Here is a 22500-nt window from a genome sequence, read left to right on the forward strand (position 1 = left end):
GCATTGAGGGAGAGATATGTCGGCCCCTAAACCATATGTGACAAATCCCACGCCTACTCACAGCTTCTCAGACCGCCCTTGTCATTACAATATAGCGTACGATTTCGATGGCTTATATATTGAAAAGAAAAGTCATTTTATCTGTCATATGGTAAGCACTGGAGTCGCACATTACAAAGTGTGCGCATGCGCCCTGCTAAAGGTAACATACATACAGGCATAAGCTTTATTTTTCATCTCGAATTTCCGAATAACTACAGGAGCTAATATCTTCGAGACATTGCATTTACAGCTAAAATACATAGCATATACAGATACCTACTAAATACATCATATTTGAAGATATATTCATTAAAAAGGAAAGCCGCTGTACAAAATGCGGCCCTGGATTTCTCTTTTAAACTAGTAAACTTATAGGTACGGATAAAATCAGGTAGCGCATTCTGCAACTTAGCTGATACGTAAGAAAAAAGAGAACTAAGACCATAACTGGCTGTTCCAGCTTTATTGAGGGACAGAATGTAATTTCCGAGGCATCATGCATAAGGAGGGGACAGGAGAGAAAACGTATTTTTCATATAAGCAGAAAAACCCTTTAAAAAAAAAAACAAAACAAAAAAAGATACTTTCATCAAGTAATACGAGGAAATTTTGAATGCGCTTATTGCATACAGATGTAGAGCTGACTTTCGTAGTAAGACAGGTAATCTGCAAATATAAATATCGTTTTCTCTTATTTACATTATTATACCGTTCCTTTGACAGCGAAATGAAAGCACAACTTAGTCGCGAATTTTCTATGATAAAAACTTGTTCAGAAATCCAAAATCTAAGTTAACAGCACACACCAGGCCTACTCCTAAGTATCTGGCTAGAAATCATTTCCTCTGGCCGCGCTTCAGCCATTCGATGAGGGCCAGTCTCGTGCTTTTTTTAAAGTTGCCTCGCTCATGCCCAAAAAGAATTCTGGGTAATTCTGCCATTCCATGACAAGGGAAGACTCCCGATTCTCATTTCATAGAGGAGGAAAAGAGAGGAAAAAGCAGTACCTCCAGACACTGGCGCTGGAGCGTCGTACCAAACGAGTCATCCCGGGATTTCGGCCCGTGCGATCGCTTTTGGACGCAGTTGGCCCTTCGCTGCTTTCTGCTACCGACCTTGCCTCCCGGTACGGCATTGAGGGAGAGATATGTCGGCCCCTAAACCATATGTGACAAATCCCACGCCTACTCACAGCTTCTCAGACCGCCCTTGTCATTACAATATAGCGTACGATTTCGATGGCTTATATATTGAAAAGAAAAGTCATTTTATCTGTCATATGGTAAGCACTGGAGTCGCACATTACAAAGTGTGCGCATGCGCCCTGCTAAAGGTAACATACATACAGGCATAAGCTTTATTTTTCATCTCGAATTTCCGAATAACTACAGGAGCTAATATCTTCGAGACATTGCATTTACAGCTAAAATACATAGCATATACAGATACCTACTAAATACATCATATTTGAAGATATATTCATTAAAAAGGAAAGCCGCTGTACAAAATGCGGCCTGGATTTCTCTTTTAAAACCAGTAAACTCAGGTACGGATAAAAACCGTTAGCGCATTCTGTAACTTAGCTGATACGTAAGAAAAAAGAGAACTAAGACCATAACTGGCTGTTCCAGCTTTATTGAGGGACAGAATGTAATTTCCGCGAACATCATGCATAAGGAGGGGACAGGAGAGAAAACGTATTTTTCATATAAGCAGAAAAACCCTTTTAAAAAAAAAAACAAAACAAAAAAAGATACTTTCATCAAGTAATACGAGGAAATTTTGAATGCGCTTATTGCATACAGATGTAGAGCTTGACTTTCGTAGTAAGAGGACAGGTAATCTGCAAATATAAATATCGTTATTCTTTTATTTACATTATTATACCGTTCCTTTGACACGAAAATTACAGCGAAATGAAAGCACAACTTAGTCGCGAATTTTCTATGATAAAAACTTGTTCAGAAATCCAAAATCTAAGTTAACAGCACACACCAGGCCTACTCCTAAGTATCTGGCTAGAAATCATTTCCTCTGGCCGCGCTTCAGCCATTCGATGAGGGCCAGTCTCGTGCTTTTTTTAAAGTTGCCTCGCTCATGCCCAAAAAGAATTCTGGGTAATTCTGCCATTCCATGACAAGGGAAGACTCCCGATTCTCATTTCATAGAGGAGGAAAAGAGAGGAAAAAGCAGTACCTCCAGACACTGGCGCTGGAGCGTCGTACCAAACGAGTCATCCCGGGATTTCGGCCCGTGCGATCGCTTTTGGACGCAGTTGGCCCTTCGCTGCTTTCTGCTACCGACCTTGCCTCCCGGTACGGCATTGAGGGAGAGATATGTCGGCCCCTAAACCATATGTGACAAATCCCACGCCTACTCACAGCTTCTCAGACCGCCCTTGTCATTACAATATAGCGTACGATTTCGATGGCTTATATATTGAAAAGAAAAGTCATTTTATCTGTCATATGGTAAGCACTGGAGTCGCACATTACAAAGTGTGCGCATGCGCCCTGCTAAAGGTAACATACATACAGGCATAAGCTTTATTTTTCATCTCGAATTTCCGAATAACTACAGGAGCTAATATCTTCGAGACATTGCATTTACAGCTAAAATACATAGCATATACAGATACCTACTAAATACATCATATTTGAAGATATATTCATTAAAAAGGAAAGCCGCTGTACAAAATGCGGCCCTGGATTTCTCTTTTAAAACCAGTAAACTCAGGTACGGATAAAAACCGTTAGCGCATTCTGTAACTTAGCTGATACGTAAGAAAAAAGAGAACTAAGACCATAACTGGCTGTTCCAGCTTTATTGAGGGACAGAATGTAATTTCCGCGAACATCATGCATAAGGAGGGGACAGGAGAGAAAACGTATTTTCATATAAGCAGAAAAACCCTTTTAAAAAAAAAAAACAAAACAAAAAAGATACTTTCATCAAGTAATACGAGGAAATTTTGAATGCGCTTATTGCATACAGATGTAGAGCTTGACTTTCGTAGTAAGAGGACAGGTAATCTGCAAATATAAATATCGTTATTCTTTTATTTACATTATTATACCGTTCCTTTGACACGAAAATTACAGCGAAATGAAAGCACAACTTAGTCGCGAATTTTCTATGATAAAAACTTGTTCAGAAATCCAAAATCTAAGTTAACAGCACACACCAGGCCTACTCCTAAGTATCTGGCTAGAAATCATTTCCTCTGGCCGCGCTTCAGCCATTCGATGAGGGCCAGTCTCGTGCTTTTTTTAAAGTTGCCTCGCTCATGCCCAAAAAGAATCTGGGTAATTCTGCCATTCCATGACAAGGGAAGACTCCCGATTCTCATTTCATAGAGGAGGAAAAGAGAGGAAAAAGCAGTACCTCCAGACACTGGCGCTGGAGCGTCGTACCAAACGAGTCATCCCGGGATTTCGGCCCGTGCGATCGCTTTTGGACGCAGTTGGCCCTTCGCTGCTTTCTGCTACCGACCTTGCCTCCCGGTACGGCATTGAGGGAGAGATATGTCGGCCCCTAAACCATATGTGACAAATCCCACGCCTACTCACAGCTTCTCAGACCGCCCTTGTCATTACAATATAGCGTACGATTTCGATGGCTTATATATTGAAAAGAAAAGTCATTTTATCTGTCATATGGTAAGCACTGGAGTCGCACATTACAAAGTGTGCGCATGCGCCCTGCTAAAGGTAACATACATACAGGCATAAGCTTTATTTTTCATCTCGAATTTCCGAATAACTACAGGAGCTAATATCTTCGAGACATTGCATTTACAGCTAAAATACATAGCATATACAGATACCTACTAAATACATCATATTTGAAGATATATTCATTAAAAAGGAAAGCCGCTGTACAAAATGCGGCCCTGGATTTCTCTTTTAAAACCAGTAAACTCAGGTACGGATAAAAACCGTTAGCGCATTCTGTAACTTAGCTGATACGTAAGAAAAAAGAGAACTAAGACCATAACTGGCTGTTCCAGCTTTATTGAGGGACAGAATGTAATTTCCGCGAACATCATGCATAAGGAGGGGACAGGAGAGAAAACGTATTTTTCATATAAGCAGAAAAACCCTTTTAAAAAAAAAAAACAAAACAAAAAAAGATACTTTCATCAAGTAATACGAGGAAATTTTGAATGCGCTTATTGCATACAGATGTAGAGCTTGACTTTCGTAGTAAGAGGACAGGTAATCTGCAAATATAAATATCGTTATTCTCTTATTTACATTATTATACCGTTCCTTTGACAGCGAAATGAAAGCACAACTTAGTCGCGAATTTTCTATGATAAAAACTTGTTCAGAAATCCAAAATCTAAGTTAACAGCACACACCAGGCCTACTCCTAAGTATCTGGCTAGAAATCATTTCCTCTGGCCGCGCTTCAGCCATTCGATGAGGGCCAGTCTCGTGCTTTTTTTAAAGTTGCCTCGCTCATGCCCAAAAAGAATTCTGGGTAATTCTGCCATTCCATGACAAGGGAAGACTCCCGATTCTCATTTCATAGAGGAGGAAAAGAGAGGAAAAAGCAGTACCTCCAGACACTGGCGCTGGAGCGTCGTACCAAACGAGTCATCCCGGGATTTCGGCCCGTGCGATCGCTTTTGGACGCAGTTGGCCCTTCGCTGCTTTCTGCTACCGACCTTGCCTCCCGGTACGGCATTGAGGGAGAGATATGTCGGCCCCTAAACCATATGTGACAAATCCCACGCCTACTCACAGCTTCTCAGACCGCCCTTGTCATTACAATATAGCGTACGATTTCGATGGCTTATATATTGAAAAGAAAAGTCATTTTATCTGTCATATGGTAAGCACTGGAGTCGCACATTACAAAGTGTGCGCATGCGCCCTGCTAAAGGTAACATACATACAGGCATAAGCTTTATTTTTCATCTCGAATTTCCGAATAACTACAGGAGCTAATATCTTCGAGACATTGCATTTACAGCTAAAATACATAGCATATACAGATACCTACTAAATACATCATATTTGAAGATATATTCATTAAAAAGGAAAGCCGCTGTACAAAATGCGGCCCTGGATTTCTCTTTTAAAACCAGTAAACTCAGGTACGGATAAAAACCGTTAGCGCATTCTGTAACTTAGCTGATACGTAAGAAAAAAGAGAACTAAGACCATAACTGGCTGTTCCAGCTTTATTGAGGGACAGAATGTAATTTCCGCGAACATCATGCATAAGGAGGGGACAGGAGAGAAAACGTATTTTTCATATAAGCAGAAAAACCCTTTTAAAAAAAAAAAACAAAACAAAAAAAGATACTTTCATCAAGTAATACGAGGAAATTTTGAATGCGCTTATTGCATACAGATGTAGAGCTTGACTTTCGTAGTAAGAGGACAGGTAATCTGCAAATATAAATATCGTTATTCTCTTATTTACATTATTATACCGTTCCTTTGACAGCGAAATGAAAGCACAACTTTGTCGCAAATTTTCTTTGATAAAAACTTGTTCAGAATTCAAAAATCTACGTTAACAGCGCACAACAGGCCTACTCCTGAGTGTCTGGCTAGATATCATTTCCTCTGGCCGCGCTTCAGCCATTCGATGAGGGCCAGTCTCGTGCTTTTTTTAAAGTTGCCTCGCTCATGCCCAAAAAGAATTCTGGGTAATTCTGCCATTCCATGACAAGGGAAGACTCCCGATTCTCATTTCATAGAGGAGGAAAAGAGAGGAAAAAGCAGTACCTCCAGACACTGGCGCTGGAGCGTCGTACCAAACGAGTCATCCCGGGATTTCGGCCCGTGCGATCGCTTTTGGACGCAGTTGGCCCTTCGCTGCTTTCTGCTACCGACCTTGCCTCCCGGTACGGCATTGAGGGAGAGATATGTCGGCCCCTAAACCATATGTGACAAATCCCACGCCTACTCACAGCTTCTCAGACCGCCCTTGTCATTACAATATAGCGTACGATTTCGATGGCTTATATATTGAAAAGAAAAGTCATTTTATCTGTCATATGGTAAGCACTGGAGTCGCACATTACAAAGTGTGCGCATGCGCCCTGCTAAAGGTAACATACATACAGGCATAAGCTTTATTTTTCATCTCGAATTTCCGAATAACTACAGGAGCTAATATCTTCGAGACATTGCATTTACAGCTAAAATACATAGCATATACAGATACCTACTAAATACATCATATTTGAAGATATATTCATTAAAAAGGAAAGCCGCTGTACAAAATGCGGCCCTGGATTTCTCTTTTAAAACCAGTAAACTCAGGTACGGATAAAAACCGTTAGCGCATTCTGTAACTTAGCTGATACGTAAGAAAAAAGAGAACTAAGACCATAACTGGCTGTTCCAGCTTTATTGAGGGACAGAATGTAATTTCCGCGAACATCATGCATAAGGAGGGGACAGGAGAGAAAACGTATTTTTCATATAAGCAGAAAACCCTTTTAAAAAAAAAAACAAAACAAAAAAAGATACTTTCATCAAGTAATACGAGGAAATTTTGAATGCGCTTATTGCATACAGATGTAGAGCTTGACTTTCGTAGTAAGAGGACAGGTAATCTGCAAATATAAATATCGTTATTCTCTTATTTACATTATTATACCGTTCCTTTGACAGCGAAATGAAAGCACAACTTAGTCGCGAATTTTCTATGATAAAAACTTGTTCAGAAATCCAAAATCTAAGTTAACAGCACACACCAGGCCTACTCCTAAGTATCTGGCTAGAAATCATTTCCTCTGGCCGCGCTTCAGCCATTCGATGAGGGCCAGTCTCGTGCTTTTTTTAAAGTTGCCTCGCTCATGCCCAAAAAGAATTCTGGGTAATTCTGCCATTCCATGACAAGGGAAGACTCCCGATTCTCATTTCATAGTTTTTTTTATAAGTGTCGGGCCACCCAGTCTTACCAGCAGAATAACGAATCGATTGAAGGTTTTAGGTTTCAAAACTTGCCCAGATTGTGTCAGTAGGTCCTGGAATTCGTCCACAGAAAGGCCAGAGAGACAACTTCACTCGTAAACCGCCATGTTTACAACAGAGCATTTTAGGCGTCCCGGTCTGCATGAAGCCATCTCTCGCCTCTGTTTTCTTTCAAAGGGTTGCCTTTACCCACATTCCGGCTTAATGATGCCAGCCTGGGGGCTTCTGTGGACGAAGATGGCCCAAAAAAGCCTTAAAAAATTATAATCCTACCAGATTAATGCGAACTGGCTGGCTGTCCGAATACGAACTGGACATTTGTCACGTGACGTTTATACACGAGCCCACATTGACCCAAAACAGCAGATGTTCAATGAGTACTTCTTACACGGGCCTTTACACAGCGGAACCAAGTTCTGCAGACCGTTTATCGCCGAAAAAAAAACACCAAGCACTTAGAACTTAAAAGGTTAACAAGTAAGTGATACAAAGAGTGGGTAGTGATAATCATGACTGTCTCTGTGATCGGCCACAACATCGCATCGCTATGAATAGTTCCTGTAACATTCATGACAAATTCTGGAACATTTCCTTCATGTCCATCACACGAATGAAAAAAGCAAAAAACTTGGGTTGTATTTAGAAATCTCCTCTCCAATTCTCAGGTCTAAGCGGTGCATCGTTGCTGAGTTATTTTGTTTACCAAGTTTTACTTGGTAACAAGTTTTAACACTTGTTTCTATGAAGGATGTATGCCATCTTGTCTGTTCAGGGCTCAAAGTTTATTTTTGGCTTTGGGAGCACTTGTGCTACCAAGCCGGTCTATTTCTAGGCGCACTGCCAAAATTTTAGGCACACAGCAGAAAATGTTAGGAGCATAGCTTAAAATACTGGGAGCACCTGTTCTAACAGAAAAGCAGAACTTAAGACATTACTACGTCATCTTCAGTTTTTTGTATTTTATTTTAATCCCGTGTTTGTTGTTTTAACTAGTAAGACTTTCTTGTGGTTTTTAAATCAACTTGACTTCTCAATTTCAACAACAAATTATTGTTACATGCTATCATCATGTTAAAGTACATTCGAAATAACTGAAAAGTTTCATCGTGCATTTCCTGTTTAATGTACAGTTGTAACCAAAGAAAATATATTGAAAACTGGAATATAGACACAACTTCGTAACTGATAATAGACGCGTACTTCAATGATATCATCCGGTTACCAAGATGAAACTTTATGCTTTCGTGAATGGCAAATAAATTCTGCGCATTTGACGTCGTTGTCGTAGGCCGCTATGTCTCGCGCATCCCTTTACAGTAATTCGGCTGTTGTTAAGTGAGCCTACACAACACGAAGCATGACGTGAGAATTCGGTCGCTAAGTATCCGCCGCACATGCTTTCGACCCATGGCAGGGGTCTCTTTTGCCGTACTCGTTATGCTAGCGCAGCAGGGAAGCATTGACTAAGGATGAAGCGGTGGCATGGACGGGGAAAGATTGACAGTATCTGCAGCGCATAAATTCTTTCTCTGAATCTCACTCTAGCTACTCGAATTCGTTTAACCCCGCTCTTTGAAATATGTATATTTTTCTTTTCTTTTCTTACTCGTTGGCTCATCCTCTTTACTTTATCGCGGACTGATATAGTGATGCAGTATCATTCGAGGCGAATTTACTCGCTTTTGTAGAAAGTGAAGGCTGGTTTTTTATAAGAAAATTACTGAATACAAGACAATACAAGCGCAATGACTTAACTGGGATACAATTCACTTTTTAAACAATTTTCTTACCTTGAGGAAAAAGAATCATATTGTTGACCCTGTCTTGACCTTCCACTATCACAAACATTTAACACAAATGCCATGACGGCAGCTGCTTTGGCGATCCTGCAGCTAATCTCGGCAGCTGCTTTGGCGATCCTGCAGCTAATCTCAGCATCGAGCGAAGTCGAGCTTGACATGGTTGAGCCCAAGTAGGTGGAGGTGTCCACAACTTCCAGCTCCGTGTTGTCGATGGTGTTGACAGGGGGGGGGGGGGGGGAAACTCAGCACCTTGCGCCAGGATGTTGGTATAAGCACCACGTAGGCTTTGGTTTTGGTGCGGAGTCTGACGATGTTGAAGAGTTTGCCGTCTGATCTCGTCCGGACGTAGACACCTTCTGTACAGTCTACAAAGGCATACTGGAGCAGCATCGAGAAGAAAATCCCCAACAGGATTGGAGCAGGGACACAGCCCTGCTTTACTCCACTGCTGACTGGGAAGGCATTGGAGGTGGCCCCATCGAAGCAGACCGTACTCTGTATGTCCTGGTGACAGGAGGTGATGATCGCCAGGAGCTTTGGAGGGCAGCCAATTTTCTGGAGAATCTTAAAGAGCCCGCTTCTGCTCACCAGGTCAAAAGCTTTGGTGAGGTCCACGAAGGCTCTGAAGCCACAACTTCCAGCTCCGTGTTGTCGATGGTTTTGACTGGGGGGGGGAGGACCTTCGTGGACCTCACCAAAGCTTTTGACTCGGGGTAGACTTGCGAAGCAAGGCTCTGCAGGCGGGTCAAGGTGACCCGAGCGAAGACTTTGCCAACGATGCTCAGAAGAGAGATGCCGCGATAGTTGTTCCAATCACTACGGTCACCCTTGTTCTTGTACAGGGTGACTATGTTGGCATCTGTCATGTCTTGGGCTGAATGTGACCTTGATCCCAGCATAGGCAGAGGAGCTCATGAAGCGGTTGCAGGATGGTTTGCCTCCCATTCTTCAAAACGTCCGGCGGGATACCGGGATACCGGGATGACTGAATTGTTGGAAACTGGATAATTTAGCGTGTCTTACGTAAGGTAGTATATGCATGTTCACTTTGGTATTACAGTAGTTCCCAGATCCTCCCATTGTACACGCGTGGTCTTACACGAAATACTTGCCGTCCTTTTCAACACGACGTAGCTGTGGAGTTCATACAGCAGCGGCAAGTTTTGCCTAAAAATGCGTTCATGTAGCTTACGTAAACAGCTCCATAACACTGTTAAAGTCAAATTCAAGGAAAACCATACCTCTTGGTCGTAATCTTTCGTTAAGGTCGGAGGAATGTCTGTTCAAAAAAGCTCACACGAGTCTCCGGAGCTTGAGATTTCCAAAAGCGGTGTCGTAGTTCTAGCGTCTTTGATCACAAGCGCCATGGATAATGTCAAAGTGGTAAGTTTAAGGTTAAAGGATTGTTTGTCAGGTTCTTTATCTGTCTCTAACTTGTCTTTGTCATGCTTGACACTTGCTGAAGCGTTTTAACTCTTTCAGCTGTTTTTATAAAACACCGTCCGACAATCGCGGTGCTCAACGTGCATTCCAAAGTTCTATTCTCTCTATAGCCGTGCCTCCAGTAACTAAACTATTGGACAAGATCACGTTTAAGTGTCAGAAAAAGTTCTTCAGATTTAGTTGCAATATTAATTGCTTCCTTTAGAACCAATCTAAGGAGATTCTACCCAACCGTAATTGGCAGATTTTTTTAGAACAATAATAATAATTTCGTGATAAGAGGCACTTAAGCATCACTATGCTCAGTGTTAAGTGATATTTGTAGAAGCACTTTTTCTTATTCTGTCATCTTTAATGATTTCCAGTGTTGCCTTTTTCTGCTCTTTTCCTCTTTTTTCTTGTTATTTCCCTATTCCTCTGTTGTTCTTTTTTTTAGTATAGAGTATTTTGTTATTTAGCACGTACATGATAATAGTATTAGATTACTTGATATACCTACCCCTTTCCCCTATCTCCATGTAATATGTTTGTTGAGTTGGGTGTTCTGCATGTTTGTGGTGAACCTGTACATGTTCCAAGTGTGAGAAACCAAGAAAAGAGGTTGTGGGTCTATTCCAAATCTGCATCATCTTGAAACGTCACAATACCATCCAGCATACCGAGCGTTTGTCTTGCACCATTTTGGAATGCCACAATAACATCCAGCATGCCAGTGAATCATCGGAAAAATTTAGGAAACTTGGTCAATAACAATATATGGCAATTAGCCAATCACTGGCCAGTCTTTATCTGAATTGGTTGAAATGATATCATTCTCTGGTATAACGAAGGTCGCCTTTGAGCAAGATTGACAGGGTGTCCATGCAGGAGGGTTAAAAACAGGGAATTTTAGTTGAAATCATGGAAAAATTACATAAAGAGCTACTTTAGAGCCAAGCAGAAATATCTGGATGGTTTTTATGGCAATTGTTAAGTCAAATGATGTTAGCTTCTCAGTTGTTGTGTTTTCCACTCTGAAAATTACGTCCATAACCCATTGATTCCCAGGGGTTCCCCATTGATAAGTAAAATCGTCTGGCTGGTTTAGGCCAGTTTGGGCGTCAAAGGTTTAACATACTTTTTACGTAGAAGAAGCTTTTAGAATGATGTTCTTGTTTCCTGAGAAATTTTGTGAAAAGAATGTGTTTGACATCTGTCATTGTGAAACTCAATGCCCAAACTTGCCCGTAATCGGTTGACCTTTGGTCACGTCGCTAAGCAAAATCTTAAAATATTTGTGGATTCGTTGATTTCTCTGAAATTTGAAAGGATGGTTGCTAACAAATGGAGAGAGAATCATGTTTATTTTAAAATAATGACATTGTATACATTGCAGTATATATATTGTTTACACACAAATGCATGTACAATAGCCACTTCTTAAGTTTTCTAATAAAAAGTTAGGCTGATGCATCTCAGTAACTACAGGTATGACACTTGACTTTCTTTCAGGGAAAAACCAAGGATTATGACCGCCTAATTCAAAAGCTTGCTGATCCTGAAATTAAAGTATGTGGGTCTCATTTTAATGAGGTATTGCGAGACCATCGAATTTCATAGGAATTTTGTCATAACAGACTGTACACAGTCTTCCATTCCTCTTAAATGATGACTGTCATGCAGATGTGTGCAAAGAAGCTCCGGTACTCACTAATAGGCAAGGATAGACTGATTCTAGGCTTGTTCCAGTCTCCTTTTACTTATTAATTTTCAAGTTTTTAATTCCCCACAATCATAGGTGGTAAAGTGTTAAATGTAGAAAACTTTAATTCACATACTGCATGATTAGACCGTTGTTTTGTGATAATTTAACTTTTGATTTGGTTTTATTTCTAGGAAGTTCATTTGCAAAGGTTTCTGAAGGCTCTGACAAGTTGTTCATCTTTATTGACAAAGGAATTTGATACACTAGTTGGTACAGCTCTGGTGAGGAAACTAATTATTATTATTATTATTATTATTATTATTATTATTATTATTATTATTATTATTTGACGAAAACAAACATGGATACCTAGGGGAGGAAGCATTTTCCTTTGATTTTCAATCATGTGGCATGGGATAATTATCATTACCGTAGTTATTCGGTTATAAGGCGCACGGTTTTTTCAAGAAAAATCTGTCTTTGGGTGGCGAGTTAGTGCTAAAATTGGGGTGCGTCTTATAGCCAAGTATTTTCGCGCAACAAAATCTTAAGATCACAATTTGAGAAGAACTTGCAGTTTAAACAACACAAGAAAAGGACACTAGTTGTCACTTAAAAAAAGAATAGCGCTTTTAGAGACCTTTAGAACACTAAACGACGTCAAGAGAAAAGTAAACAAACGGAAATTTGCATACATGCTTAATAGCACGTGCTCAGTAACGTGATACCCATGAAAACAACACGAGAATCGTGTTTGTCGCTCGCATGAAAAGTTTCTTCTCTGAAAAAACAGTGTGGAGATAAAACATACCTTCTTCGTTCATCCAGCCTTTCTTGTGCACTGAAGGTTGCATCCTTGGTGGCGTGTTGATATTCAGCTGTCGAACACCTTTGAATATGACTTTCGGTGGGAGTTTATCGCCGTTCGCTTTCTTGAAGTCTGAAGTCTGAACTCTGACTATTTATTACGTCGGAAGGTTCAAATAAAAGTGTATGCGTTGTATGTTATGATTTTCAGGTGTCAACTTTTAGCTTTTGTTTTTGCGTATATCATTAAACGTGTGACTTTTTTACTTTGTTTACGTTAACAAAAAGAGTTCGCATGCCGATTGTGTAAGGATAATTGTTCTCAAATTCATCACATCCTTTTGATAACTCTCAATTTTCGGGTGCGTCTTATAACCGAGTATTTTCGCGTAATTTTCAGTTTGAGAACTTAGCTTGATTAAATTGCAAAGTTTGGGGTGCGTCTTTTAAGCGAGTGCGCCTTATAACCGAATAACTACGGTAATTCTGGTGATCATTTTTGCAAAGCTAATTACCGTAAGTCATTTTTGTGTGAATAAGCATTATACCCTGTTCCATATCAAAGTGAGAAGGGGGTGAGAAGGGGGGGAGGGGGGAGGAGGGAGGAGGAGGTTGACTCTTTCTCAAGCTTTGGGTGAAATGGATGAGGCATGAAATGACCTAAGGAGGCACGAAATAGTTTCTCCTTTTTTCACACAACTAAACATATTCCATTCTTAGATATAATTTGGGTAATGATATTGAGACGAAATTTGGCCATGGTATTGAGTCCCCATCATAGATCTATTCCTCACGTCACATTTTCCTCCAAAATACTGTTACCATGGCAATCATGAAAGGCCTTTCTTTGAGACTTAAAAGCATCATATGTTGCCCTTTTTGGAAAAAACAGGACAGTGAAATCTTCCCATACAACGTTACCAGATAATGTTGGAGATAGGCAAGTTTTACAGAAAAATGAGTTTTTGAAATACAGCACGTCTCTTTTTTTGTTTTTCACATACCAATTTTTTTAAATTTCACAGAAAAACATTTTAAATCAATTTAAGTTAACATGCAAAACTTGAGAAGCATTTTACAACGAAGGGGTTACAAGATCAACATTTGTACATGTGTCACCCACTCATTTGATTCCTCATGCGAGTGGCGACATAAACAGGCCAACACAAACAGATTTGAGTGTTTGCGCAAAATTTTCATAGTTTTTGTTAATAGGAGATGCAAGTTATTCCATCTATATATTAAATAGAAGAAAGGTGACCCATTTTGAATCTTCAGTTGACACAACCAGCGTTAGAATAGCCCATTTCTAAGTTGCTGCACACCTCAGTATCAAAGCGAGTCCTGGTGCACAACCATTCAAATGGAGATGAGTTGTGTATTCTTATGCAAATCAATAACTATTCATTTCCCTTTCAATAGTTGAGCACCAAGACTCTCTTTGAAACGAAGACTTGAAACAACAGCTCAAAAATGGCTTACAAGTGTGCCTTATGCATGTACATTCCACTGAAAATCCTTTCGAGCCTCATAAAATTTCTGATTTTGTAGTTCCCGAGTACACGTATGTGTGATAGAGATTTATTCAGGGGTTTCGGTGAAATTTGAAGTTTCCGGCTGGTTTGAGCAGAGTTATTTCAACCAACTGTATTAACGAGTGGCGTAGCGACCCCTTTCTCTAGGGATGTTTGTGGGCATGCTTAATTTAAAAGATGCTCTTAAATGCCACATTTCAAAAAGCTGAATATTGATGATCATGTTTAGATGACTTCATGTTGTCATTGTAATTTTAGGTTTGAAAGAATCTGGCTTTAATAGGTTTTTTTTTCAATTTAGGGAAAATTTTTTAGCCAACTTTGTCGGCTTTTATAAACCTCTGTTTATCAGTTAGGAAATGTATTAACTTTTTACAATGTTATTATCATTTTAGAACACCAGATGGGCATTTTGCAGTAATGAAACAGTTGAAGAGTTTCTTGAGTTTCTGACCAGTTTGGTATCTGCTCAGACTTATTACCTCAGAGCTTGTCTTCGCATGGTTGTGAAGCTCTTTCTCCCAGGTGTGTTAAAAGTGCAGACTGTTTTTTCATTTGGTTGGTTACGTCATTCCTACATGAATTCATTTTGAAAGCACTAATGTACTACATTGTATATTTCCATTAAATTAGGTATTTCTGAAGACCCTGAAGGTGAGATATTTTGTTAAGAATGTCATCTTGAAACAATTTATGCATTCTTATTCTTGATTGTTTGTTTGAATGATTATTGTTTCTTATGCTTTCAGAATTGGAAAAGCAATTTTTTAATGCACATGAAGCCCTCCAGGCGGTTGTGGGAGTAGTCCCTGCGTATGTTCCAATAAACCTTTTGTTTCTTTCCATTGTTTTCTAGTTCTGCTATCTACAAAATATGTTTAAGTTGTAGCGGTCTAACTTACAACAAAAGGATTTCAAAATCAAGCTTAGGAAAAGGTCCAGTTCTCCTTTTGCCTGTTGCATGGCAACTATAGCACACTAATTTTGTACATTTCACAATCATCACCAAGTTTCAATTCATGATACATGTTACCTATACCATAGAGTTCAGGCTATTACCGTATGTTATTAATATTAATTTTATCAGTGTGAAAACTACTTACATGTACAGAGTACATGTACATCAGTGAGCAGGCTAAGCACGACTAGTGTTGAAGCACTGGCACAAAATTAATATTGTCAATGAGCGTAAACATTTTTTTTTGCCTTGTTTGTAAATGTAACCTCATGATACTAAACACCCATACATGTGTACATGTATATACAGTGTATGTTATAGTTCAATTTTGTATTTGGTTCAATTTTTATCAAACCAGTTCAATTTAGATTTTCCTTTGTTTCAGATTATGATAATGAATACTACACAAAGGAAAATCTAAATTGAACTGGTTTGAAAAAAATTGAACCAAATACAAAATTGAACCATAATATATACAGTTGTAAATTTGTATGAATCTACTTTAGTAGATTTTTCCAATTTACATTTATTTGTTTGGCTAAACTGGTTCTTACAGTATGTAAGGGAGTCTAAAATGAAATTTTAGCCTAACAGGTTCTTAAATTCCAGGTTCTTTTATGTGGGTGTTTACTCTACACAGAAACTCATAAGAGTTGAAACGTGTAACGGCCCCTTGTGTGCTGAGAAACAAGCTTCTGAATATTTAATTTGCTAAGTACCATATTTGGAACAACAGCAGCGAGGGGTTTCCAAATATAAATATTTTCAATCAGTTCGCAATGAATATTCGGAAGCTGTGAATGCGCGTTACACGTTTCAACCCTTATGGGTTCTGCTCTACAACAATAATTTATTTTCAAATGAATGGACCAGTTTTTTTAAACAATATTAATTTTTAGAAAAAATTGTGTTCCACAAATGAACTGTCACTGCCAGCATTGAATTTTTAATAGCTGCAGCTGTATTGTTTCCTTTTGTCAATTTGGCTACTGTACCATTACTGCTTAATTACATACAAGCACAGAGTTTACTGGCAAGAGAAGTCTGCAGTAGTTATTAGAGAAATGCATAGGAGAATAAAGAAGTTTTAGAAGTACAGTACAGTGTAAGTTTTAAGAGTCCTGCTTATGTTTTGTTTTTGAACTCTCTTTTTTCCAGAGCTCCACAATTTGTGATTCCTCTTTTATCAGAGAATTTCCCGTACATGCGAAAACCTACAATTTTCCAGGTGAATTTTATTGTTAACTTTTATTCAGTTTCCCTTTAATTCAGAATCCAAATATTTCATAAGTCAAATGAAAGTTAACAACAATAAGGGCACATTTTGAAAGTATTTTAACCTGCTGAGTTACGTACATGTATACATGTATTTTCGCCTAGGTAGGTACATGTATTTGAATCCAAAATGTAATATTTTTCAAAAGGCCCAAGTTAGGGTCCAAGTCATGAAACGTTTAAACTGGGCATAATAAATACTTGATTTTGCAATTTAATTAACAATGAATAATTAGTTATTCTACTTATTCCTCTAAACACTGTTTTTTACAGGACAGTTATGTTAAAAATCTGCTAGAGATTTCAAAGTATTTGCCAAGTCTCAGAGCGAGGATTCTAGAACTAGTCATTGACAACCTCATAAAGATTGATGTAAGTAATACACTGTATAGATCTTAATGGCCTGTGACTGATTGTAGCTGTGCATCTGAAATTTTGGGATCATAAATAATTTCTGTTGATTGTATTATGGGAAGAGTCTAGTGTGCCCATTTTCTTTTGATTTGGAATACAACTAGTTTTTGCCAAAATGATCTTCATATCAAGTAGTTAACCTATTGACTCCTAGGGGTTCCCCATTGACGAGTAAAATCGTCTGGCATTAGGCAGAGTAAAATACTAAGTCTGGCCGGTTTAGACCGGTTTGGACGTCAAAGGGTTAATCATGTCAGTATTCTTATTTGAGGAGGTGCAAATCAGTCTTAACACTTTCAACAAACTGTACTATTTAGAAAGATTGAATCTACCAACCTTTTTTACTTAGTGGTAATGTTAGGATGCCATACAGTGTATGAAACACCTATAGATGCTTAACAAGATGCACTCATTAATGTGATGTAACAGGTTACCATGGCAACAAAAGAGCCATCTAAAAACAGCCTATATTTTGTTTTTAAACACACATATCTCAAAAACAAACTCGGTGACCCCATTTTTTATTGCTAAGAAGTGATTGGCACGCTAGCGCTACGACAAAACTTTTTGCAAAATTTAAAAAGATTCTCTGGAGCAGATTCATAGCCCCCTTCACAAATGGAAAATTTTAAGGTGGCTCTGAATCCACTCCAGAGAATTTCTTTAAACTTTGCAGAGAGTTTCGTCTTAGCCTGCTAATCACTTTTCAGCAATAAAAAATGGGGATCACTGAGTTCGTTTTTGATTGTAAGCACTTAAACAAAAAATATAGGGCATTTTTAGACGTTTCTTTTGTTGCCATGGTAATTTATTACACCACGTTAATATGTGCATTGTTGTTAAGCAATTATTGATGTTTGATATGGTACCGTGACATTGCCATTAAGTGAAACAGCTTCAGTTTGAGCCACCTGAAGTCAACACTCTTAATGTTCTTTGATTAGGGCAATTTTTTTTTTCAAGTTAACATGAAATAATAATTAAATATTCTTAATTAAGATAATGTCAACTATTTTTAGTGGCAAGACTTGGCACCAAAAAATTACAAGCAACAATGCCAGTCATGAGTCAGTCAGAGCGGTTTTCAATTGAGTGTCGAAAGTAATTAGCGAATTGCATTGGTTTTGCATTACTTCACTCAGTGATTGGTTCAAAATTCTCCCGCCATTTTGTCAACCAATCAGAAGTGAAACCAAAACCAATCGTGGCTTGCACGTGCACATTTTCCTGTGCGTTGTGTCGGCAATGTGTAACTACTTTGCGTTTTGATTGGTTTACTGGATTGTCTGCGTCCTTTTTGATTGGCCAAAGTAATTACTTTGGTTTTGGTTTCAGGACACTCGATTGAAACTCGCTCTAACAGCTTGCGGTAATCATTTTTCCTGTTCCATCTTGAAATATGCAGCCCTTGTTGATGCAAATGTCATTGAAGGTCTCTGTATTGTTATTTATGGTGCCAGGTTGAAATCCCCAAGCATGAACTTGAAAACAGTGAAACTCTCATTGAAGAGGAAGACAATCTCACTCAGTTTGAAGTAGACATGGTATGATGAATAGACAAGAAAAAATTTCTTTCGAATAAGCTTGGTTATTTGATTGGCTAGGCCAGATACCCCTTCACTAATAAAGATATGATTGAGAGATGTTATTAATGATATTTTTTTATGTAAAATGAAGGTAAAAGGGAAATTGGAAGGATTGGGCAGATCATTTTTTTTGAAAACTAGTTAACTGCTTCTCACCATGTTTTTAAAGTTCATTGTAATTATTAGTTTTGTCTTTAGTCCATGCTTTCCCTGGTAAAGTGCCTTAAAAAGAAAATTTTGATCTGCTTGTCTCAATATTGTCCAGGACACAAGCCACGCTGCTGTTACAGGAGAAGATGAAAACAGTATGGGAAATGAAATGGCAGACAAATTGGATGTTCTCATGGAAAGTTTATCCAATTATGTTCATGACGTCACCTATATAAATGGTAAGAAGTGTTGACAGAGGTCAATTACGCCAGTTTATTAACTTAATGTGAGACAGCCATTTATCATTTGCTAACCTGCATGGGAGCTGTTACCAGGAAAGACGATTACGAAGAAAAAAAATGTCAAGAGAAAATAATCGTAGAGAACTCATAGCATCTACTGTTCATGTATTCTCAGATTCCTTTTTATCTTTTCAAGGTGAACATGATCTTGATGCTGGAACTGAATTATTTAATGAGCTTCTGGTGGTAATTTGCTTGCTTTTTACATTTATTTTTTAATGTAATTGACTGTTTCAGTCAATTGGAGATCAAGTAAAGACCCTTAATTTTTCAAGTGGTCTCAGTTGCCTGAGCATTGTACTACAATGTGGATAACGTGAACGGATTCTTCGTGCTGTAAGGTTACATGATATTATCAGCAATGTCCCAAGTCATCCATTTTCGTAACACGTCTCAGATTGTGGAATGGGTAGCAGTCATTTGTGATATTATCATATGTAAATCCCAGTGCGTATTGTTGTGGACAGCAGCAAGTATTTAAACTTGTTACAAAAGTCATTTCATTTCATTCCCTTCTCTTGACAAGTAGACTTGGACAGATATCTGGTTCTGGTTTCAATCTCTCACTTGTACTTTTGCCTTTCTAGGTTTTTGAGAATGTTATTCTTCCAACTCATGCTTCTTCTCATGTTCAGTTTATCATGTTTTTGTTCTGTAGCTTTGATCAGGTTAGTGCACTGCCAGTGAAATACATTTAACCTCTACTTCTTAATTATTATCCTACTCAACCTCCTGACCAGGAATGGAGAAAAAGGAAATAATCTGGGAAATGTTTAAAAGAATGTTTGTGCAATTTGGTCACCCCTAAAGACACCTGTATGGGTGGCCAAAAGATGCAATCTGTATCTGCGATAGTTGACGTGCATAGAATGATGAATTTACGATTTTACGTCCTATCCCCATTGCCTGATTTCAAGCCGAGGGTGACAAGGTATGAGTCTGCAAATTAAGGGAGTAGCAACTAGTGATCCACATAGTCAGAACATGCACACCAAGCTTTCCAAAATCCCTAAGTTTGGTGTTAATAGACCCAATATTAAGCTTGATACACCCATTTAAAAACATCAAAATGTATGGCCATCCAGATGCTGCATCCGGATGAGAAAACATTTCTTAGTGAATCTTGACATATTTAAATGGATGTATCTTAGTCAAAATTTGCCTGATTAACACCAAACTTGGAATTTTGTAGATCTTGCTGTGCTCGTTCTGACTATGTGGATCAATAGTAGTTAATCCCATAATTTACAGGCTTGTGCCTAGTCCCCTTCGGCTTGAAATCAGGCAGTTGAACAATCATGTCAATAACCAATGAGTACACTGTACTTGACTTGTCGAGTCACTGACAATACACAAATCAATTGACACAGATGATGATGTCAATTTAAAGTACATGAAAGATTGAGATCGTCACTCACAATTAAGAAGCAATTTCAACCATTGCAAAGAAAGCGTTAAGAAACTCGAGGCTTCAACGGGATCATCATTTCAAAAATGCTACGCAACTCGCAAAATATCCGCGCATATTATATGTAAAACCATTGAATAAGATGTATATATCAAGCCCTGTTCAAGCTTGGGTTTCAGGCTTTCTTTGCACTGCTTAATTAAGTGACTGCTTAACTGTGATTATATCCAACTTTAATGTATTGCAATTTCTGCAGTTCAAATATAGGAACATTCAGTATACTCAAAATCATTCATTTGTCCACTTACATGTAACATGTTGAAACATCAGTGAATCTCGTCAACAACAAGTCCTGCTCAGTTTTATTTTCACTCACAGTGAGACAATCTTACATGGACCAATACTTCACCAAGTTGTGATCTTTACTCTTGAGCTTAAACCTTTAACCAAAATTTTTTATTAATTTAATAATATTAATTAATATTATTTTATTATTTTACCTAAAATTGCATTTGTCACAATTTTTAAGTTTTTTTTTTTTCACTTTTAACAGATTTATGCCAATTCTCTGCTTGATGTTTGCTGGAAAAAGGTAATTAAAATTAATCCATCTGGTAGAATCTTGTTATGTAATTTTCTTATCAACAGACAATGGAACTGTTATCCAAACAGAGCAGATAAAATTGTACATCAGGGGTACTTAGTGGGTGTAGTTCTCTTTAGTTGTATTTCAAAGTTGATACATACTCATAGTGGACTCCATGTATTTCTTGATTGCATTTATGTACTTTTTTAGATTGAAGAAGCAAACACTCCAGCTATTCTTCGACAAGGCTGTGCTGCCTATGTTGCAAGCTTTATAGCCCGAGCCAAATACATTCCTATCAGGTACCCCAGTACTGAAAAAGCAAGATTCAATATTTTTTTGTTATAATTGACACTTTTTTTACAGTTGAAAGTGGCATAGTTGAGTCTCTCACATTTTGTTGTCTCTTGGAAAGATTATTTCAATAATTCCCAAAGTTATAAAGTTCTTCCCCTCCAAAATCACGGATTGAGTCTAGGAGTAAATTTTAAAAGTCATGCACTTGCATTTATATTGTGATTAATTTTCTATAATATTTCCTCAGCACTGTTCAAACATGTATGGATCTTATTTCCCACTGGATTCATTGGTAAGAGTGAAGTGTCAAGTCTGATCCGTAGGTTTTATGTCTGGCATTTTAAAAATATATATACTGTTTGTTATTATATTAGTTAAATGTCAACCTCGGATGCACTTAAAAGTACTGAACTTATTAGTGAGAACTTGGCCATACTGGCAATATTATTAATTCATGAATGTGCAAATTAAGCACAATGGTTTACAGTGCCAAGTAGGAGGCAAAGTCACTCCATTGATCCACCAGGTGTTAGTTTTTCAAAATCGACTGAGAAAAAGCTAATTAGTAGTAAACACAAGCCACTCTGTTTGGTAGGCTTAAGTTTCAACCATTGCTTTTAAGACAAAAGTGGCTTGCAAAAAAGGCTCAGTATAAAATACATGTCCTAAAATCTTTGAGGGTAACCTTCATTCAATTCCTGCATCTCAAGGCTATTAATAATTATTTATTTCGATGGCCCATAACATAATTATCATTTTCACGCACAAGTTGACCCATAGGGTCTTTCGATTTTATCATGGACTTGTTGTGAAGATGTGTCGATGGTTCTTAAATCCTCCACATTGGAGGCAATTTTTAAAAAAATGAGTTTTCCAATGTTTAATATTAATTTATTGTTTGCTAGCTATATTGACATGCATGATGCCACCAGTGTTGGACCTGATGCAAATAAATATGGGGTCTTCTATTCTGTTTGCCAGGTACCATTACTCAATCTGAAATTTATGCTTTCACAAGGGCTTACTTACAAACTACCAATATAATACTGTAACAGGAAGGAACATAATTGTTTTTTTCATTGTGCACTCTTTTTCAAGTAGGAATGTTAACAAGAATTTTTTTTTTTTTGTATTTTAATACTGTTTATTTGTTTTCATATTAATTACATCTACTGCACAGAGAACCTTACACTAAACCACATAAGTCTCATTTAATGCATACTATACTTATGACACACACACACGCACACACACACATACACCGCTTTCC

At 38.2% G+C, this 22500-nt stretch overlaps 1 protein-coding gene across 1 annotated transcript in view; it reads left to right on the plus strand.

Moving 5' to 3' along the window:
• The first annotated feature begins 9879 nt into the window (after nt 1–9879).
• LOC138059967 (RNA polymerase I-specific transcription initiation factor RRN3-like) overlaps nt 9880–22500 on the plus strand; it is a 22236-nt gene continuing 9615 nt past the window's right edge. Inside the window, exons 1-16 of the mRNA XM_068905630.1 lie at nt 9880–10168; nt 11720–11776; nt 12104–12193; nt 14650–14779; nt 14888–14908; nt 15004–15067; nt 16371–16440; nt 16761–16859; nt 18362–18445; nt 18753–18876; nt 19076–19125; nt 19527–19607; nt 20901–20939; nt 21144–21235; nt 21478–21522; nt 22136–22211. Coding sequence (XP_068761731.1) covers nt 10061–10168; nt 11720–11776; nt 12104–12193; nt 14650–14779; nt 14888–14908; nt 15004–15067; nt 16371–16440; nt 16761–16859; nt 18362–18445; nt 18753–18876; nt 19076–19125; nt 19527–19607; nt 20901–20939; nt 21144–21235; nt 21478–21522; nt 22136–22211 — 1230 coding nt within the window. The 5' untranslated portion in view covers nt 9880–10060. The remainder of the gene's footprint in view (nt 10169–11719; nt 11777–12103; nt 12194–14649; nt 14780–14887; nt 14909–15003; nt 15068–16370; nt 16441–16760; nt 16860–18361; nt 18446–18752; nt 18877–19075; nt 19126–19526; nt 19608–20900; nt 20940–21143; nt 21236–21477; nt 21523–22135; nt 22212–22500) is intronic.

The sequence above is a fragment of the Montipora capricornis genome, chromosome 8 (assembly GCF_036669925.1).
Source record: "Montipora capricornis isolate CH-2021 chromosome 8, ASM3666992v2, whole genome shotgun sequence".
In the NCBI taxonomy this organism is placed as follows: domain Eukaryota; kingdom Metazoa; phylum Cnidaria; class Anthozoa; order Scleractinia; family Acroporidae; genus Montipora; species Montipora capricornis.